General features: G+C 41.6%; 1 protein-coding gene across 3 annotated transcripts in view; it reads right to left on the bottom strand.

Annotated features, from left to right (window-relative positions):
* Nucleotides 1-22,704, bottom strand: part of FGF13 (fibroblast growth factor 13) — a 571,318-nt gene that overhangs the window by 307,408 nt on the left and 241,206 nt on the right. For 2 of the 3 annotated variants that reach the window (XM_030209844.1, XM_030209846.1), the window contains one exon: nt 10,694-10,861. The exons of the other annotated variant lie outside the window; for it this stretch is intronic. In XM_030209844.1, the coding sequence (XP_030065704.1) occupies nt 10,694-10,861 (168 nt within the window). The remainder of the gene's footprint in view (nt 1-10,693; nt 10,862-22,704) is intronic. 3 annotated transcript variants of the gene reach the window in all.

The raw sequence follows: 22,704 nt of genomic DNA, 5'->3' as shown, positions 1-22,704 counted from the left end.
CCTGTACTTTTGGGTTAGACACAAATTTAGCTGAGTTTTTCTATCAGCGTTTTTATTTGATTGGTTCATTCTGTCACAGAGTCCCTACCATGCACTGCTGAGGTTTGAATCCCAGTCTAGAACAAGACAAGAACTAGGACTGCTCAAGGTAACTCTTAATATAATAAAACCTCTAAGAAGAGCATCCAGCAGAAAAATGCACCCAAGGATTACTGAAAGCAATGAGTCAATCTGGAAACAAGATAGAAATGATCCAAGTGAAAAAGCGGTGCATGTTGGAAAGAGGAACCTGAAATATAGCTAAGTAATACAAGGTTCCATGTTAGGAGTCACCGACCAAGAAAGGGATCTCAGCGTCATTGTTGATGATATGTTGAAACCCTCTGCTCAGTGTGCTGTGGCGGCTAAGAAAGCGAAGAGAATGTTAGGTATTATTAGGAAAGGAATGGAAAACAAAAGTGAGGATGTTATAATGCCTTTGTATCGGTCCATGGTGCAACTGCACCTCGAATATTTTGTTCAATTCTGGTTGCTGTATCTCAAAAAAGATATAGTGGGATTAGAAAAGGTACAAAGAAGGGCGCCGAAAATGATAAAGGTGATGGGACAACTTCCCTATGAGTAAAGGCTGAAGTGGCCAGGGCTATTGAGCTTGGAGAAAAGGGGAGATATGATAGAGATCTATAAAATAATGAGTGGAGTGGAACGGGTAGACGTGAATCGTTTGTTTACTCTTTCCAAAAATACTAGGACTAGAGGGCATGAGATGAAGCTACAAAGTAGTAAATTTAATATGAATTGAAGAAAATGTTTCTTCACTCAACGTGTAATTAAACTCTGGAATTCGTTGCCAGAGAATGCGGTAAAAGTGGTTGGCTTAGCAGGGTTTTAAAAAGGTCTGGATGGCTTCCTAAAGGAAAAATCCATAGACCATTATTTAAATGGACTTGGTGAAAATCCACTTCTTATTTCTGGGATAGGCAGCATAAAATGTATTGAGCTATTTTGGGGATCTTACCAGGTATTTGTGATCTGGATTGGCCACTGTTGGAAACAGGATGCTGGGCTTGATGGACCTTTGGTCTGTCCCAGTGTGGCAATACTTATGTACTTATGTAACCTGCCCTGAGTTGGTTCCAATCATGAAATGGGAACTAAGATTACCAGAAATAAAAAATACAGCAAGTAATGGGCTAGCTATAACACTCTCAAGAAGCAGAGCATTTTTTTCTTGGAAAGCAGCCATCTCCCGTACCCAAGAGTAAGTGGTTCAAGATTGGCTTATATCTGATAGCTATTAAAACTGGGAAGAATGACTAAAATTACATTTCGGGGTTTATCCCTGTTTTTTTGTGTTAGAAATGACAAATAAAATATTTACATTCCTTATGTCATTTCAAATAAGTGCATATGCATAGAATCCATGATGGTTTGGTTTTGGCATCACACAGGCATATAAAAGATTAGTCAGGCTTTAACCCTCACAGCCCCATCCCAAGTGAGTTTCATTACCAACTGCTGGAATAGTTCTCCTTTTACGGAATTCACTATCTCCCTGCTGATAGATGACACTGCAACAGGGATATCTCAGACAACATCCAGTATATTGACATAAGGCCAATACTTTCCCCTTTCATAGCTATATTGAGAATGCCTTCAATTGAATAATGCCAACAACAAAAGGAGGGAAGTCAAAATTCCACAATAATGCAACAGCTGCAAAAGGAGGGTGGAGAAAAAACATGTCAAACGATCTACATCAGGAGTCTATGAGAATAAAAGGGCTGACTAATGGAAGCACAGCTTCACAGAGTGTTAAAAACAATTGAATAAAACTTGTGAGTTAAGCACAAAGTAAACACAAATGCTAATCCATGACAAGCAGCTTGCAAATGCAGCAGTAAGTACAGCATTATAGCTCATTACTAGATTGTTGGGCAGACTGGATAAACATTCAGGTCTTTATCTGCCGCCACTTACAATGTTACTATTGAATTGAGAATGGATGAGACTGTTGGGCAGACTGGATGGACCATTCAGGTCTTTATCTGCCGTCACTTACTATGTTACTATAGAATTGAGATTGGATGAGACTGTTGGGCAGACTGGATGGATTATTCAGGTCTTTATCTGCCGTCACTTACTATGTTACTATAGAATTGAGAATGGATGAGACTGTTGGGCAGACTGGATGGACCATTCAGGTCTTTATCTGCCGTCACTTACTATGTTACTATAGAATTGAGATTGGATGAGACTGTTGGGCAGACTGGATGGACCATTCAGGTCTTTATCTGCCGTCACTTACTATGTTACTATAGAATTGAGAATGGATGAGACTGTTGGGCAGACTGGATGGACCATTCAGGCCTTATCTGCCGTCAATTACTATGTTACTATAGAATTGAGAATGGATGAGACTGTTGGGCAGATTGGATGGATTATTCAGGTCTTTATCTGCCGTCACTTACTATGTTACTATAGAATTGAGAATGGGTGAGACTGTTGGGCAGACTGGATGGATTATTCAGGTCTTTATCTGCCGTCACTTACTATATTACTACAGAACTGAGAATGGGTGAGACTGTTGGGCAGACTGGATGGACCATTCAGGTCTTTATCTGCCATCACTTACTATGTTACTATAGAATTGAGATTGGATGAGACTGTTGAGCAGACTGGATGGATTATTCAGGTCTTTATCTGCCGTCACTTACTATGTTACTATAGAATTGAGAATGGATGAGACTGTTGGGCAGACTGGACGGACCATTCAGGTCTTTATCTGCCGTCACTTACTATGTTACTATAGAATTGAGATTGGATGAGACTGTTGGGCAGACTGGATGGATTATTCAGGTCTTTATCTGCCGTCACTTACTATGTTACTATAGAATTGAGAATGGATGAGACTGTTGGGCAGACTGGATGGATTATTCAGGTCTTTATCTGCCGTCACTTACTATATTACTACAGAACTGAGAATGGGTGAGACTGTTGGGCAGACTGGATAGACTATTCAGGTCTTTATCTGCCGTCACTTACTATATTACTACAGAACTGAGAATGGGTGAGACTGTTGGGCAGACTGGATGGACCATTCAGGTCTTTATCTGCCGTCACTTACTATGTTACTATAGAATTGAGAATGGATGAGACTGTTGGGCAGACTGGATGGATTATTCAGGTCTTTATCTGCCGTCACTTACTATATTACTACACAACTGAGAAGGGGTGAGACTGTTGGGCAGACTGGATTCAGGTCTTTATCTACTGTCACTTACTATATTACTACATAATTAATTTGAAGGACTCTGTCCTCCAGGGGATCATAAGATTGGCAATCAGCGTTATTATCCCTCTTACTCACTTATAAACTAATTCTCCTCTGTGATTGCTCTCATGTAGAAAATAGAAGTTCAAGACACTTGTCTTACAGTCTATTTTTGCTTGCACATACCAGCATAGCCACATTACCAAGCACTAACTGATTAGTGGAGAACTAGCGTGTGAGCCCTTACCACCTAAAAATGGGTGGCGGTAAAGGCTCACACTCCAATTTTGGGTAATGGCCATGCACTAATGGCAACATTAGTGTATGGCCATTAATTCAGAAAATGGAAAATTGGCCAATTTCTGGCTGCAATAAAACTGGCCTTAGTGTGCAGGAAAAATCTGTGTAAGGGTACATTAAGGCCACTTTCTACCACAGCTTAGGAAAAGGTCCCCTTAGCAAGTTGTGGTGGCAAACTCTGCACTATGGCCTTGTCCTCCCTGAGTGTCCCTTTTGCTCCTTCATGATCTAATGGTCCCACGGATTCCCTCTCTGCTTCTGATGTACCTGAAAAAGGTGTTACTATGAGTTTTTGTCTCCGTGGCAAGTTTTTCTTCATATTCTCTTTTAGCCTTCTATACCAATGCTTTGCACTTAGCTTGATAGTGCTTATGTTGCTTTTTATTTTCTTCATTCGGATCTTTTTTCCATTCTTTGAAAAATGTACTAGGGACTCTAATAGCCTCTTTCACTTCACCTTTTAACCATGCTGGTTGTCGTTTGCTCATCTTTCCACCTCTATTAATACGCGGAATACATCTGGTGTAGGCTTCCTTATTGGTATTTTTAAACAACGTCCATGCCTGTTATAGGAAGTTAAGTTTGAGTATTTGGAGGGAAATTCTTGGAAGCTTGTTAATCAGGCATCCGCTCACTGTATGCTCATCATGTGACCCCCTTAGTTATGCTTGTAATTGCTAAGAATTGTTTTTGATTTCTATATCATCACAGTTTTGACACTCACAGTTCTAGTACAGTTGTTTCTAAGGAAAGTATAATAGTAAAGCAGCAAATCAGGCACTAAAGTGATATGATAAAGAAGAAGAGAACACAGTGCATGATTAACTATGAAGCATGAAAGGATTAAGGAGATGGTAAGGGAAGAGAAAAAGGAAACTGGTTAAAAGACAACTATTATGAGAAGGATCTTTCAAGGGACCTTCAATGGAAAAGCAAGGTTAATGAAGATCTCCTATGGAAAGGGTAAAGGACAAGTCTTTACAAAGAAGAATGCGAAGGAAAAGAGAGGTTATATTTTTCTTTCATTGTAGGACAGCAGTTAACCACGTGCATCACTTTTGCAGTATTACAGCATTATTCCTACGGGCACAATTTGAGATGCATGACAAAAGTAAAGAAGATGGCTAAGGGTGAGTTGGGACAAGCATAAAAAGAAAATTATATATATATATATATATATACACACACACACACACAAGATATTCTACCATTTCTTTAACCTCAAATGGGTGGAATGAGATCTCAGTACCAGTGATTCTATTTCTAGAACTGATAAAAATTAAGGCAAAGTCAGTGATGGCATAAGAGAACATGATGCAGATTTGAATCATTATAATTTCATATGATTATGATTACTGGAGGCTGATAAAAGCTGTACTGCTCCATTAGCAGATGCTATCCCAGATGCATTTTGCAAACCAGAGCTTTCTGTAGCATTGTGTTTCTGGATATAAGGATTATATATGCCTTCAAGAAGTCTGAATGTTAAAAAATATATGAAAATAGAACTTTGGGCAAAAGCCCAGAGCCAAATGATATGATTAGGAATATGATTATCCTCTGGCTATTTTTTAAAATACTCTTCTCATTATGTATCTCTTGTATGAAAATGCCAAAAAAAGAGTCTGATTTATTTCTAGGCTCTGAGTTTTTCAGAGAAAACAGAAAACAATGAATGCTCGTAAGAGTCTCTCTACGATTATTTAAAGGTCGATTCTTAGGTTAGCACTAATATCTTGTAATCTCATTTTTGCAGGAATATACTGGCCTAGCTGTAACCACATTGTTCAGTAGACTATTCCAAATGCACAATGGCTTTTATAAGATGGGCTTTCATGGGCTTGTTTAAAAGAGTTAGCCCTTGATCTGTCTACTGTGAGCCTTAAGAATTTTTAGAATATTCAATTTATTGAATATAAGATAAAATATTTTTTTACCTATGTATCAGGTCAGAAAATGTTCCTCTATCCTAATGCTCCTAACTTGTCCTATGTAAAACTGCTTGTATGGTATCCCCAATATGCGGGTATAGTAAGAAATAAATAAACATGAAACTATGCCCAAAGGGAGGTCATGGAGAATGGGATCATATGTCTGTCATTACAAGTAGATGTTCTCCTTATGTGTTTTAGGAGGGAACTATATAAGGCCTGCTGAACTAGTGCTAGGAGATTCTTACCTAGGTCTGGGCTGAGATGCCACAGAGCCCAGGTGAGCTCAGAACTGCTGCGGAGCAGGAGGAGCTATCATTTCTAGTGGCCTGCTAGGCTTTTCAAGAGGAGAAGAAATCTCCTTGGCCAGGTTTGCCTTACTAGTAAAGAGGAGCTGAGAGAAATCAAGACCCATGGCAAGTCTGGAGATTTTGTGTCCAATGGTGAGTAGTTATTGGAAGCAGCAGAAGCCTGCAGAGTCTTAGCCAGGGGTTTCAGAATGATTCAAATTGGAAGACTGAATTCCTGAGTACCTCAGGGGTTGGTGAGACAAGAGAGTGTATTTCACTAGAGGAGTCCAGACTATGATGTGAAGGGTTGATTATTTTGAAGTTTTGTCTCTGAGGACATAGTTTGTGTTTTCCAATGCCTTTCCCCAATACTACCTAGTTTTGATTGTGGTTTTGGGGAATTTTACTACCAGAGGTCCAGGCCACAGTATCAGAGATGTTTTGAGGTGTTCTGTGGACTGTATCTTGTTAGAGTGTCTTGCAGGAGCATGACAGAAGAGTCTAGGGTGCTCATCCAGGTAGTTCCACTACAAGGATATTGGGCACTTTATGAGAACCTAGAGTCTAATGCCCCCTCCCCACTCAATTAAATTCAGGCCTCTATTCTGCCCTCCTCCCTAAGACAATATGCTTTTCAATATTACATTTTGTTGCGTACATATCACACACACACACACACACACACACACACACACACACACACACACACACACACACACACACACACACACACACACACACACACGTAGGAGCACAAGGCACCATATACAGAACTACATGCCACTATTTAACAAAGCTATATAGGATTATAATACATAGCACTATCAAGTATTAACAGCTTGACATTAAAATACAGACTCTGGCTAAATTCATCTTTCACTACAAAGGCATGTTGTTTGTTAGACCCCAGACTTGCATGCAGTCAGCAAGGATGACAAAACATCACCAAGATTACCAGTGGACAAGGAGGAGAACAACCACATTACCTCACCACGAGGGGAATTTACAAACTTGTGGTTGCAGACTTTGAGGCTCAATTCCAGCCCAGAATAGCACATTGTTTACTGAAACAATGTTAAGGTGCCCCTTAAATGTGGTACCAATGAGAAAATATCGTGAGCCCTCAAGTCACAACATCTGAGACAAAGATTGTTGTGCATCGACAACAAGGCCAGGAATGCACATCACCAACTCAGCTGCTGCAATTCTACATAAAGGAGCCTCATAGCGGAGAAAAAGGTTTGTTGCTGTTTTTTGCTTCCATCGGATCTGAAGTGCTGTCCCTGCTCTGCCTGTTTCACTGACCTGCCTGAGGAACACTCTGACACTTGCTGGATGTCGTGTGCCATCTTTGTCCAGGTTGTATGGTTGCCTGTAGTGTTGCTTTGGGGTTAGGATAACTGGCTGATCTAGAAGCCTATTTTAAGGTTTTGTGTGCATTTGCCTTAGGTTGAATAAAGATAAGATTGGCATTGTCATTATTCTTGCTTCTTTTTCACTGTTTCTGCTGCTATGTAAATGAATTAGGTTCTATTTTTATAATCCCTTAGGTGCAGAGTCAGTTCTGTTAGTATATTCTGAGCAGTAGAATTAGAGTCTATAGATAAAAGGAATGTAATTACTTTCCAGACACTACACTATCTAATATCAATGTGTTCCTGTGTCATGTTTTTCCACAAGTTATACTGAGAGTCATGTTCCCCAATTACACCAAGAAAGGGTGTAACCTGTGTATCCCCCCCCCCCCCCCCCCCACACACACACACAAATAATAGGGGTAATATCTAAAACTCAGGTAATGGGCTATTTTGAAAATTGCTCACAATTCATGCAAAGCTCTGCTTTGTCTGCTTAGGGTAAGAGAATGTTTTAAATTCAATGGATGACTGCATGAGAATAGAAAGATATGAATCTAACGCAGTGGCTCTAGATATGACATTTGCTCTTTTTTTTTGTAGGGGACTGTCCTTGAGACACCTCAACTTTGGGCGAAATATGCATGTCGGACACTAAAACCCCTGGGTCTGACGTATAAAAAGATGAGTACTCTCAAATAAGAATAAGAATTAGTGAAAAGTATAAATGCATAAATGATAATCGGGTGAACCGATGAAGAGGTGGGTGTTGGTTACATTGCTATTTCTATGTATTAGCAATCAGCACCGCTGAGGTCACCAAAGAAATTCATAAGTAAGGATTGAATGGACATAGTATAAGCGATTGGAAATATTTGATCTCTATATACTGATCTATTGGGTGCCATTATTTTAGACTGTGTATGCAATTGGGATCCTTGAATTACTCAATTACTAAATTAGCCATTTGACTTGTATTTGACCTTAATTTCTATGCATCAACGTGGACTAACACAATAACTGGATGTTACCCGATCACCTGCAGGGGAAGGAAAGGGAGAGATGCCAGGAGCCTTCAACTGGTGGTGCTTGGGTTTTCCTGCCAAGCATATTACAGTTGTGCCGCTGCTAGGTGGGTCTGTGCCCAAAGTGGGTGGTCTCATGGCTACGCCACTGAATGTAAAGGCATGTTTAAGGCAGGTCCAGCCTTAAACATGGGCAACAGGGGCAGCTGCAGAGGGCTTCACACTCCTAGGAGCCCTGCCCTTAACTGAGTCAGCTTTGCAACTGGCAGCTGACCAAAATTTAAAGCGTCTTTTCCCTTTCCATCTCCTTCTTTCTCCTTCCCCCTTCTCCTTGGTAATTGTGTTCTTCAGCACTGATGCTCTATCCTCCTCTCACATCACTGCAAGCCAGTCCTTACATCTGCTCCCTCACCCTTTGGTTTCATGCGTCTCAGAGGGATAGGGCCAATTTATTGTCTGTTCAGTCCAGGGTATTCCAAGTTGTAAATAGTAGTTAGCAATTAAAGAACTTGGTTTAAATAAGTAAATTCCTGACACCTCATTTGAAATCTTAAGTCTCAGGCAGATTGCGGGTTGAGAACGACAACACCAAACTGGTTTGCACAGGGCCCCACATTTGCTATGGCTGTCTCTGGCCTTAGGGCCTGGGAGGGGGTGGAGATGGGAAATGACTACCAGGAGGGACAGGGATGTTCCTGGTTCACTGCGGTTAAGGGTATCTATCAGGCAGGGTGGATGATGCTTCTCATGGTGGGAGGTGTGAAATTCCCTATGCTAATTGGCTAAAACTGAAAGAAAAGGACTGGGATTTTGTTCTAAGTATGCATGGTTAAAACAAAAAATTAACACAGATTATATTTTGTTAAATTTTACCATTTTGCAGGCCCATGTAAATAGCACCATGCACTCGGTAAGGATTCATTTGCATATGACACACTCATTTACATATAAGTAATACCTAACTTTAACATTTAGTCATGAATGTGCTGGAGGACCATTTTAGCATGCTGAAAAGGTCCTCATTGTGCACATTAAACATTATTGCTCAGGCCTCATAGGAGGGGAATTATTAATGTGGGCTACCGTTAAGACAGGTTGTTTGTACTATTTCAGAACAGGTCGCATTTTATGCAGTAAACCCTAGTTACTAAAAACCCAGTATAAAATTAAAATAACACATCTTAACATTAGCCCCCATTGATAACTTTCCCCCTTTGTCATGGTATTAGGGTTCCTTCAGAACACTAGACCTAATGACTCGCCTTCTCATTTTCTTAAGTTAAGCACATCTACAAAAAAATGCAAAAGCATTTGATTGTTAACAAGCAAAAGAGTCATTTATAGATCAACGATTACATTATATTACTAACATCCCTGCCATTTTGGTTTTATTGAATGCAGCCTCTTCCGAACCTTTGTTTTGTCTGAAAAGGAAAACAGCTTGCTCACAAAGTACTTCTGTAGCTGCATGCATTCCAATCACAATGCAGTATGCATTACACCCACACCCTGCTGTGCCAGCAGATTCTTACAGCACAGTGCAGAAGCCTTAGGAGGTGGGGAAGAGTTGGGAAGAATCCTGGGGCGATCTCTTTTAAGTGCCATTCCTCAGCAGAGTGCAGCCTTTGAAACATTCAGCAGAAACAATGGACTAGGGTGGATGCTTTTTGGACTAAGCAAGCCAATCTAGCAGCCAGGAAAGGTATGTGTGAGGGGCGTAGCCAGACCTCAACGTTTGGGTAGTCTGGAGCCCAAGTGTGTGTGTGGGGGGGGGGGGGGGCACAGTTTGGCCCGTCTCCCTGCCGCAACCCCTTCCCCCTCTGCAACTCGACATGTTTTGGCTGCTGGAGGTCCCCAACCCCCGCCAGCTGAAGTCTTTATCCAGCACTGTTCTCTGTGCATTACCTGCCCTGCTTCCCCTTACCTTGCGTGCATGCTTGGTTTAGTGAAACTGAGCATGTGTGAGAAGTCATGCATGCTCAGTTTCACTAAAACCAAGCATGCATGTGACGTGAGAGGAGGCTGGTTAGGCAATGCAGAGAGAACAGCGCTGGAGAAAGGCTTCAGCTGGTGGGGGTTGTGGACCCCCACCAGCCAAACCAGGGGCCCCGGATCCAATTTGGGGGGGGGGCTCAGGCCCTCAAGCCCCCTGTAGCTACGCCACTGATGACATGAGAACTGCAAAAATAAAACAAAAGAAAATCAAGTGCTGCATATTTATTGGCGGACAAGCAATGCGACTCTCCTGTTCTGCACTGGTACACATGCATTACATTATACCAGGCCCTGCAATGAACTGGTAGAAGGCATTAACAGGCAAGCGGGAGATGTTGGGGGTGGCCAAGCAAATTTGTTTCCTGTGTCCTTTGCATTGTCCGACACAGGCTGTAAAACACAGCACACCAGAGAGGGAAGGGACATGGACAGAAGAACAAAAATCAAACAAACAAACAAACAAAAAAAAAGAGAAACAAAATCAAAAGCTTGCAAACAAGACATGGATCTATAGTACACAAACCTTCTGGCTCTGTGTTTTCTTTGAGGTGCACTTGCTTCAGAGGGCAGCAGAAGATTTCGTGACACTTAGCACGAAAAGGGGACTCTTTTTTCCTTAATTCCGCTGATTGGATGGAATCTTGCCGTAACATAATGTACTCCTGTGTGCCAGGGGGAGCGTCATCCAAAACTGTGGTTACCACATAACAAAATGAACTGATGTTAGAGCTTAGGGAAAAGAAAGAAACTGAAAGTCTTACTCAAACATGCTATCATTATCTTCTGTCCAGAGAAAACAACATTTTTTAGAAAGAACAGAGGTGGTGGGTTAGGAGGGCTCAGCAGGGGGCTTGTTTTTCTACTGTTTTGTTTTAGCTGTTATTAGAGTCAAAGTTTTACCCTACTGGCAACTGAGACCTGCTCAGCAAAACCCAGCTCCTAGTCATCTATAAACACTGAGAGACCGATGCAGAAAGCCACGCATTAGAATTGCGCAGGGTGTTTGAGCACATGGCTTCTGCCATGAGAGTAATACAATGCCATGCGGAAAGCTAAGTATATGCAAATTTTATAATGCAGAACTTGATCACTAAGGGCCAGATTCTATAAACGGAGCACAAGTTTCTGTGTATACAATTGTGCGCTATCCTGAGATGCATGTGCAACGAAACTGGCTAACAGCTAATTAGTGCTAATAATAGTGGCTAACAATTAGTCAATAATGGGCAACATTTTTTTATGCTTATCTTGCTAAGCACTATTCTATAAAGATCTGCATGCAAATCTAATACCTCCAATATTCAAAAGCATTTAACTGGCCAGGATCAGCATCAAATGCCCCATAACTGGCTATCACAAATTTTCAGTGAGACATGGCCAGCAATGACCTGCTGAAAATTCGTGGTTAGCAGTGACTGGCTAGCCGATTCCGTGATATTTAACTGCGTGAATACCAGGCCTCTCTTTGGCTGATTCAAACTTAACCAGCCAGTGCTGAATGTCCACAATTTCGGGAATAACTTGTATAAAATGTTTGTACGTTTGGGTAGCTTGCCAGGTGCCCTTGACTTGGATTGGCCGCTGGGGACAGGAGGCTGGGTTCAATGGACCTTTGGTCTTTTCCCATTATGGCTTTACTTATGTACTTATTAAGTTTGAACTGGTCAAAAATAAACCAGATATTTAATACCGGTCACCTGGCATTGAATATCTAGGCTCAGCGCCAACCGCAGGAATTAGCCGAGCTAACTCCCGAGGTCTGAATATAGGGCCCATAGTGCACAACTCAACAGGCAGCATGGGTATCAGAGGGGCATGGGTGTTCACTAAAGATGGGCACATATTACTGAATACCTGGGATCCACGCCTTACAAGCCAGGATTTACACCAGGTTTCAGTTGATGTAAATCCTTGTGCCCAAAGATGGGCACAGATACCGGCAGTATGCGCTATTCCATAAAGGTTGCCAATCCCAGAATGCCCATTTTAGAATACCCTTCAGTGCTGATGTTTTTCTCGGTGCAAAAGTTTGAGCTCCATTTACTGAATCCAGCCCTAATTGGGGTGAGTCTGTTTGATGCATATGCACAGAGGTTTCATAGTAAGCGTGGCTTCTTGTGCGCGTGTCAGCTCAAAACAGAAGTGTCAGTATACATCGACACCTGTTCTTCTGTGTATAATGTCATCCTCGCAAAACTTTCTTGCACATAAAGTTGTTGCGAGGCTGATATGTAAGTGCAGAACAGCCGCTGACGTGTGCTGACACTTTTGTATTTGTTCTGGCATAAGCACAAGATTTATTACCTCCTGTCATTAAAGTAGAAGACACAACTGGCTGTTAAATCTTAAAATTTGGCACTAAATCCTCTCTGCTAACCCTTCTACACTGCCTCAGACCTGATGAAAACTTCTCGTGTTGTCTACAAGGCAAAAGCCACTATTCCCTTCGTTGCATTGCTAAGAAATATAGTACTTAATGGCCTCATTACCATAAATTTTAATGCAGTATGTGGCCATGTCTTCGGTGCAAGTTCAAGCCCTCTCTGTATTGTCTGGCCGTTAATGTGCATGAACAACCCTCGGTAGCCCCGCGGTTTTAGGGTCACGGTCACGGTAGATTTCTGCATCAGCCTCTAAGCCACTGCAGAAAGTTTATGACCAAGTGTAGGCATATTACAGTTGCTTAAGCAAAAGTGCTCTTCCTATTATAAAATAAATAAATAAATAAATAAATAAAAGTCAAAAGAATGGAATGTTATTTTTCTTTAAGGTGTGTGATCATCTGTTTTTCTTTTCAGTATTTTTCAAATGTCTGTGTGCAGAGGTTCATTCGTATTTCTACGAAGCTAGATAAGCTCATAAACATTTTTTGTACAACATGACATGCATTAATTTAAGAGCATTTTGATAATTACTACTCGATAAGCACCTCAGTCTTTTTTTTAAATTGTCGCTGGCTTCTAGGGATAGATTCTATATATGGCAACTAAAAAATCGACAGCAAAATAATAGAGCTCCGTGCTAACTGTAAGCACAGTTTATAGAATAGTGCTTATACCTGGGAATCACACCTAACTTTAGGCGTGGCCATTTGCAACAACTGAAATGTGGTGCAAATCCTTGCACCTAAATTAGGTGCATTCCCCCAATCCATCCATGACCCTCCCATTTCCATGCCCCCTTTTTGGACTCACATGTAAAATTTAGGTGCAGATGCGGTGCCTAAATTTACATGCATAATTGCTAATTAAATCCAATTTGCGCTAATAATTGCTTGTTAGGATGCCAAAGGCCCTGTTTACTAAGCCACACTGTAGGTGTGATAACTTTTTAGCGTGCACTAACGCCAGGTCTTTTTTTGAGGGGGTACTTGGGGGTACTGAGTACTGGCACCTTTTCCATTGTCTGCTAAAATTGACCCATGGTCCCCAAATTTTAATGAAAGAGGTCAAGTTCTACACACCAATTCTGCCTTGCCATAGATTCTGTGACTGGTTGCAGGGGGCCTGGCTATTGTGGCGTGGGTCCCTCCGTGATCACCCCACTCCTGAAGGATGACCTGGCATTTGAGTACCGGCACCTTTTTTGCTAGAAAAAACGCACTGACTAACGCTAAAGACACCCATAGGAATATATGGTGTCTCTAGAATTAGCGAGCACTAATTTTTAGCAGGCACTAAGGGCCTGTTTACTAAGCCGCCCTAGAGGCGTGTTAGTACTTTTAGTGCGTGCTAACCATTAACGTGCGTTAACTGTGTAGGCGCCCACAATATTCCTATGGGTGCCTACACAGATAGCATGCCCTAATTTTGTGCACGTGCTAAAAACGCTAGCACTCCTTAGTAAACAGAGCCCTAAAATGTTAACGTACCTACAGTGGGGCTTAGTAAACAGGGCCCCAAATATCAGCACTAATTGGCTCATTTTTCAATCAAGGTGCACACCCAAATTTGTACGTGTAACTCAAAGCACCATATATAGAACAAAGGGGCAAATGGATAAAGGGATAAATGGAAAGTTCAGAGTGTTGCATCAAACTTTAGAAATGTCCCCTTTCTCCTAGCATGAGGTCAAATTCTAAACTCTAAGGATAAATAAATATAACAAAAATTACATAGATGTTTTTCTAATTAAAGAAAAAAGACTTAGGGCTCCTTTTACCAAGCTGTGGTAAAATGAAAAGCCCAAAATGAAATGGCTGTGCTGTTAATAAATACTTGCCACATGGCCATTTCTATTTAGGAGGTGGTAGGGGCTCCTGCGCTAACCCGGTGGTAACCGGGCAGATTACTGTCGGGTAACCCCTCAGTGGTAAAAAATTTCTAGTTGCACCAGAAATAGTGCACCCTGGGGGTGACACTACCACCAGCTCCCATTGTGATCTAGCAGTAGTGTCGGATTGTTATTCGACAAAGCGGCGGAGCTCTACTGCCACTTTGTAAAAGGGCCTCTTAGGCACATTCCTCTTCTGTTTCTCTTTGAAATGGACACTAGCTAGTGATGTATTGTGCCAACTCATCTGTTAATGGTAATTTATTTATTTATGACATTATATCGCACATTTTCCTGTACAATTTTGAATTCAATGTGGCTAACAAGCTAAAAAGAAGTCATAAATATGAAACAAAATACATAAACTCACACACATATCAATAAGGAAAGAATCGCAAATGTATAAAGAATTCAATAATAAAACATAATGGGGAGAATAGAGGGGGAGATTAGGTACCAGGATGACTTGACAGACATTTTTTGAAAAGAAAAGATTTCACAAACTTACGAAAAACCAAATAATCAAGTTGGGATCTTGTATTTTTGGCAAGGAATTCCACCCTTTAGTACCTTGGTATGAAAAAGTAAATGAATATATAGATTTATAAACTACTTTCTTACAGGTAGGAAAATCAAGATGCAGGTAGTCTCTTGCACCAAAGATTGAATTGCAAGAAGGCAAAGTAACAAGGGGCAACACCATACAAGATCTGAAATATGAGAGCACAGAGTTTGACTACAATCCTGGCCCTAATGAGAAGTCAATGCAAATGTATCAGCAAAGGAGTAGCCCTCTCAAAGCATGGTACATGCATGACAAGTCTAGCCGCAGTATTTTTGGCAGTTTGCACTTTCCTTAAGATACATTCTTTACACGGAATTACAATAATCAAATTGGGTCAAAACAAGAGATTGGACAAGTAATCTGAAAATATCAATTGAAAAAAAGAGCCTAATGCGCTTCAGCTTCCAAGTAATTTAAAAGATTTAGTAACCACAGAGGACACCTGAGATTCAAGGTTAAGTGCCGATCAACAACAACCTCTAAAATTTTTAGAGTGGACTCCAAAGGATAAAAAACACAGTCAATGCTAAAATTGCTGCAGGGATTATGTTCAAACAAATTGGTTATTACCAAAAATTTAGTATTTTCCCGATTTAATTTTAGCCGAATTCAGAGGCCCAGGATTCCAATAAATCAAGGCCAGTTTTAATCCTATATAGAATTCCCTGGATGTCCCCTCGAAAAAGGATGTATATAGTGACATCATCTGCATAGATAAAAGGATGGAATCCCATTGACTCATGTCTCCCTCCTAGCGGAGCCATCATCACATTAAATAATATTAGAGATAGGGGTGTGCCAAGTTGCGGCACACCAAAATTTGGAGACCAAGGTGATGATAATGCACCCAACATTTTTATTCTGTAAGACCTAGACTTCAGGAAGCCCTGAAACCAGGGCAAGACCTTCTCACAAATCTCAAACTGGTATGGTAAAGTTAACAAAAGATCAAGATCCAATATATCAAAGGCACTTGACATGTCAAATTGCATAACCAGGACCTTGTTGCCTAAACAAATTATCTCCTCAGACCCTTGCTGAATTCTTTCACAACAAGGTTCAAAAGATAAACCTTGCTTTCTCTACCTCACCAGCTCTCCCTCCACTAGTCCGTTCCCCTCTCTCTCCTTCCCCTCATTCCCTTTCCTCCTTTCCTGAAGTTACTATTGAGGAAACTACACTTCTCCTTTCTTCCTCAAAATGTACCACCTGTTCCTCTGATCCCATTCCCACCCACCTTCTTAATGCCATCTCTCCTACTCTTATTCCTTTTATCTGTCACATTCTCAACCTCTCACTATCCACTGCGACTGTCCCTGCTGCCTTTAAACATGCTGTGGTCACACCTCTCCTTAAGAAGCCTTCACTTGACCCTACTTGTCCCTCTAATTACCGACCCATCTCCCTCCTTCCTTTTCTCTCCAAATTACTTGAGCATGCTGTTCACCGCCGCTGCCTTGATTTTCTCTCCTCACATGCTATTCTTGACCCATTACAATCTGGTTTTCGCCCTCTCCACTCAACCGAAACTGCGCTTACTAAAGTCTCCAATGACCTATTACTGGCTAAATCCAGAGGTCAATATTCCATCCTCATTCTTCTTGATCTTTCCGCTGCTTTTGACACTGTCGATCACAGCATACTTCTCGATACCCTGTCCTCACTTGGATTCCAGGGCTCTGTCCTTTCCTGGTTCTCTTCCTACCTCTCCCTCCGCACCTTTAGTGTTCACTCTGTTGGATCCTCTTCTACTTCTATCCCTCTGCCTGTCGGCGTACCTCAGGGTTCTGTTCTTGGTCCCCTCCTCTTTTCTATCTACACTTCTTCCCTTGGTTCATTAATCTCATCCCATGGCTTTTCCTTCCATCTCTATGCTGATGACTCCCAAATCTACCTTTCTACCCCTGATATCTCACCTTGCATCCAAACCAAAGTTTCAGCGTGCTTGTCTGACATTGCTGCCTGGATGTCTCAACGCCACCTGAAATTAAATATGATCAAAACCGAGCTTCTCATTTCCCCTCCCAAACCCACCTCCCCGCTCCCCCCGTTTTCTATTTCTGTTGATGGCGCTCTCATTCTCCCTGTCTCCTCAGCTCGAAACCTTGGGGTCATCTTTGACTCTTCTCTCTCCTTCTCTGCTCATATCCAGCTGACCGCCAAGACCTGTCATTTCTTTCTTTACAACATCTGTAAAATCCGCCCCTTTCTTTCCGAGCACTCTACCAAAACCCTCATCCACACCCTTGTCACCTCTCGTTTAGACTACTGCAATCTGCTTCTTGCTGGCCTCCCACTTAGTCACCTCTCCCCTCTCCAGTCGGTTCAAAACTCTGCTGCCCGTCTCATCTTCCGCCAGGGTCGCTTTACTCATACTACCCCTCTCCTCAAGACCCTTCACTGGCTCCCTATCCATTTTCGCATCCTGTTCAAACTTCTTCTACTAACCTATAAATGTATTCACTCTGCTGCTCCCCAGTATCTCTTCACACTCGTCCTTCCCTACACCCCTTCCCGTGCACTCCGCTCCATGGATAAATCCTTCTTATCTGTTCCCTTCTCCACTACTGCCAACTCCAGACTTCGCGCCTTCTGTCTCGCTGCACCCTACGCCTGGAATAAACTTCCTGAGCCCCTACGTCTTGCCCCATCCTTGGCCACCTTTAAATCTAGACTGAAAGCCCACCTCTTTAACATTGCTTTTGACTCGTAACCACTTGTAACCACTCGCCTCCACCTACCCTCCTCTCTTCCTTCCCGTTCACATTAATTGATTTGATTTGCTTACTTTATTTATTTTTTGTCTATTAGATTGTAAGCTCTTTGAGCAGGGACTGTCTTTCTTCTGTTTGTGCAGTGCTGCGTATGCCTTGTAGCACTATAGAAATGCTAAATAGTAGTAGTAATAGTAGTAGTAAACAAATTTCCTCCCTGAAGGCAGAAACTAAAGTGGTTAAAATAGTCTCAGTACTGTAGCACAGCCTGAAGCCAGACTGGGACAAATGCAGAAGATGAAAGATGGAAAGATAATCAGAGAGCTGAGCTGCTACAATTCCTTCCATCACCTTGACCAATAAGAGGATGGAAGCAAGCGGCCTGTAGTTGACATCACTCAATGAGCCTGAGGGTGTTTTAGGAATAGGGGTTAAAATTATAGAACCTCTCTCAGCTGGGAAGAGGCCTTCAGTAAACAAGAAAGATGAATGTTCCCTGAGAACTTCAATGAATAAGCTAGGGGCATTCTTCAGAAGATTACTTGGCAGGCATCAAGGATACAGTGGGATGAGGAATACTTTGAAAGGAAGAATTTAACTGTTTCAGAGAAGGGTAACTGAAAAGAAGGCCAAAATCTATCAGCAGGGATACCAGCCCAATGATCAGCCCGCAAAACTGGAAGAGCAGCATTGTTGCAAGGGGACTGAAGAACTGCCCTCCTAATAGTTGCTATTTTCAACTGAAAGTGGTTGTGCTGTAGGCATAATCACTTTGATAACTGTGTCCTCTTTGGTGGAAAAAAACTCTGTGCACCAACTGATAGAGTTTGTGGATATTTAATTTAATGTCCCCAATCTGTTCAGCGAAATACCTCATCTTAGCCTCCCAAATTTTATTTTTATAATCCCTAACAGCTCTTCTCCAAAGCAGTCTATTAACATCAGATCTACTTCTGGACCACTGCCTTTCAAGCTTTCTACAGTGTCTTTTGAGAGATAGAAGGGATTGGTCAAACCAGGGAGACACTTTGCGAGTGAGTTGAGGCTTAATTTTTAGGGGGGCTAAGACATCCAGAATGTGTTCACAGAATCCATTCCACTGAACTAAAAAATCTGCAGTCATTGACATTGGGAGCAGTGGACTATTGAATACACTGGTCTTTATCTATTTTTTTTTGTTACATTTGTACCCCGCGCTTTCCCACTCATGACAGGCTCAATGCGGCTTACATGGGGCAATGGAGGGTTAAGTGACTTGCCCAGAGTCACAAGGAGCTGCCTGTGCCTGAAGTGGGAATCAAACTCAGTTCCTCAGTTCCCCAGGACCAAAGTCCACCACCCTAACCACTAGGCCACTCCTCCATTTTGCCCCTGGATTTACAAAAAGAAGAAATGTTTCTAGCTGGCACAGCTTTGCCAGATTCTCTCCAGTAAAGAGTAAACTCAAGTTTTGCTTGGTCAGACCAGGGTATACGTGATCACCTGGGTTACCTATATAGAAAATACTAGTATTTGCTCCCCGATATGCTAGTAGGTCCAAAAGATGACATCCAATATGAGAAGTATGGACAAACTGCCAAGAAGCAAGGAAATCAAATAGGTTCCTTGTGTATACATTACTGTTTTTTTTTTCTAAATGCAGATTGATATGACTCATCAACAGGACATTAGAAAATCTAGTACAGACATTAAAGGCAAACTCTGTAAAACAACCTTCCACAGGCAGCCAACTACCTGGTGGATGATAGAAAAGAACTAAGAAAGGGAAGTCAGAAAGCTGTCATCAACAATTCTGCAAGCCAGAATTTCTAGACCAGGAAAATTGTAATGAGAGACTAGTACAACATTTTAAAAAGGCCCTATAAATGATAACAATACTGCCTCCTCTTTTCCCAAACCTCGACTGGTGAAGTATCTTGAAATCTGGAGGACATAAGTCATTGAACAGAGGGTCATCAGCTGCATGTAACCAAGTTTCTGTAAGTAGCAGCAAACCAAGACTCTCCTCCACAATCCAGTCCTCAATATTGTTTGTGACTGACCTGGCATTAACATAACCCACAGGGATAGGCAAATAGGAAGGAGAAGCATGTTTTAAAAGTTTTACAGTGACTAAGTGACACTTGAAGAAAGAATTTCTTCGTCCAAGAGTAGTCTGTGTTGGGAGAGGACCATGGCAGAAAGGGGCTCCAGTCCCTCCACCCCGAATTCTGTGGAAAATGATCACAGGAATAGAGTGTTGTTCCTCTAGCACATGAATGAGAGGACCTAACAATAATAGCAGAGCCAGAAGCAATGTAGCAAGATTTATGAAAGCATCCAGTGCAACATAATGGCACAAGAGGTAGTATCAAGAAGACAAAACTCGATACCATGGTTCAATGAAGAATTAAAAAAACTCAAAACATAATCCAGGAAACTTGAATGAGCATGGAGAAAGACAAAAGATGAACACACACTCAATGCATGGAAACAAACACATAGAAAATACAAATATGCTATAAGACAAACCAAAAGGTCCTATTACAAACTAAAATAGGACCGGATTACAAAGATCTGAGGAAACTATTCCAACTCGTAAATAAGCTACTAGACACCACTCCTATCACCAAGACCAACACAGACATCCCATCTGCAGATAAACTCGCTAATTACTTTCACGAAAAAATAATAAAACTACGCAGCAGACTTCCTCAGCACAACACTAACATCGAAAACTTCTTCAATGACCTGGACCTAATCCCTGGTGGATGTCCAGCTGACCATATCTGGACAACATTTACTCTCCTCACCGCTGAATCAGTTACAAAAGCAACTCTTAGGTTTGCCAACACCCACTGCAAACTGGATATATGTCCCAGTCATCTACTCAAATCCGCCCCTGACCGCTTCATGGCAGACCTCACATCCCACCTAAACTTCAGGCTACAACAAAGTCTCTTCCCCGAGGAATATGGTAACATCCTACTCACCCCAATACCTAAAGACGCCAAGAAAAACACTAACGACCTAACCAATTACCGCCCAGTTGCGTCTATCCCACTAGTAGTCAAACTGATGGAGAGTTTGGTGACCAAACAGCTTACAGAATACATGGACAAGTTCTCAATATTACACGACTCACAGTCAGGATTTCGCCCCCACCATAGTACTGAAACTGTCCTAGTCACTCTCCTGGCCAAATTCAAACAAGAAATAGCCACTGGTAAAAGTATACTTCTCCTCCAATTTGACATGTTGAGCGCATTCGACATGGTCAACCACAATATACTACTAAGACTCCTTGGCCACTTCAGGATTGATGGAAATGTACTTAACTGGATAAAGCGTTTTCTAACCACTAGAAATTACCAAGTAAAATCAAACTCAAACATATCACCATTGTGGAAAGCCACCTGTGGAGTACCTCAAGGATCACCATTATCACCAATACTCTTCAACATGATGATGATCCCACTGGCAAAGTCCCTATCCAACCGAGGCCTCAACCCATTCATCTATGCAGATGACGTCACAATCTATATTCCCTTCAGTCATGACTTAACAGAAATAACCAATGAAATCAATGACGGCCTGAACATCATGGACTCCTGGGCAAACTCATTCCAATTGAAACTGAACAGTGAAAAAACACACTGCCTCATCCTCTCATCTCAACATAACAGGTATAAACCCATATCCATAAACACCCCAGAACACACCTTCCCTACCTCAGACAGCCTAAAATTACTTGGCGTCATAATCGACTGTAACCTTACCCTTGAGAGCCAAGTAAACTCCGTAATAAAGAAAATGTTTAACTCAATGTGGAAACTCAAATGAATAAAACCTTTCTTCCCAAGGGAAATTTTTCGAAACCTAATACAATCAATGGTCCTAAGCCATACAGACTACTGCAATGGAATCTACGCGGGATGTAAAGAACAACTCGCAAAAAAACTCCAGACCGCCCAAAACACAGCTGCCAGGCTGATATTTGGTAAAACACGCTTTGAAAGCACTAAACCCCTCCGAGAAAAGCTACACTGGCTCCCAATCAAAGAATGGATCATCTTCAAAATCTGCACCTTGGTCCACAAAATTATCTACAGCGTAGTCCCAGGATACATGATAGACCTGATAGATCTACCTACCAGAAACAGATTCAGATCATCACGATCATACCTAAACCTACATTACCCAAATTGCAAAGGACTGAAATACAAAACAATTTATGCATCCAGCTTCTCCTACCTAAGCGCACAACTATGGAATGGACTCCCTAAAGCTGTGAAAATAATCCATGACCATCTAAACTTCAGGAAATCACTAAAAACCACCCTCTTCAAAAAGGCCTACCCCACCGATCCAATGTAAATCCCCACACCCAGCAACACAACACAACCAATGATCGTACTGGACAATATACAATCTTCATCCCTCCCATCCTCATGGTGACTGATACACACCTACCTCAATTTGACCACAATATAACCTGTATTTGTTAACAACTGACTGGCGAACGCCTGTACGGTACTATGTAAGCCACATTGAGCCTGCAAATAGGTGGGAAAATGTGGGGTACAAATGTAACAAATAATAATAATAATAATAATAAGACTATGAAACAATCGAGAAGATGATATTCAGCACCAACAACGAATCCTGTAGGTGTCCAGGAACCTATGAACCCAATGACAGCTCCTCCATCCTCTGTGAATAAACGCCAGTGAGATAGCCTCACCATTCCAAAGTCCCTCCCATAAAGACTGCCAGCAACAGAGCGATAAACGCCCACAAGCATAAAATTTATCCTATTTTCTATGAAAACAGTTTCTCTACTTCCACAAGGCCATGATATTAAAAAAAAAAAAAATTATAGTATAATGTAGGGCCTGCAGTGACAAAAGCAAAACATTCAGTGAAATTTCAGTTATTTAATGGCAAAAGATGAGATATAACACTGCCACTTAAGACTTCAATGTCCTCCTCACTGAGGTTGGT

Source organism: Microcaecilia unicolor, chromosome 7 (genome assembly GCF_901765095.1).
Source record: "Microcaecilia unicolor chromosome 7, aMicUni1.1, whole genome shotgun sequence".
Classification (NCBI taxonomy): domain Eukaryota; kingdom Metazoa; phylum Chordata; class Amphibia; order Gymnophiona; family Siphonopidae; genus Microcaecilia; species Microcaecilia unicolor.
Note: the sequence above shows the minus strand (reverse complement) of the source record. Positions and strands in the feature narration are given on the sequence as shown.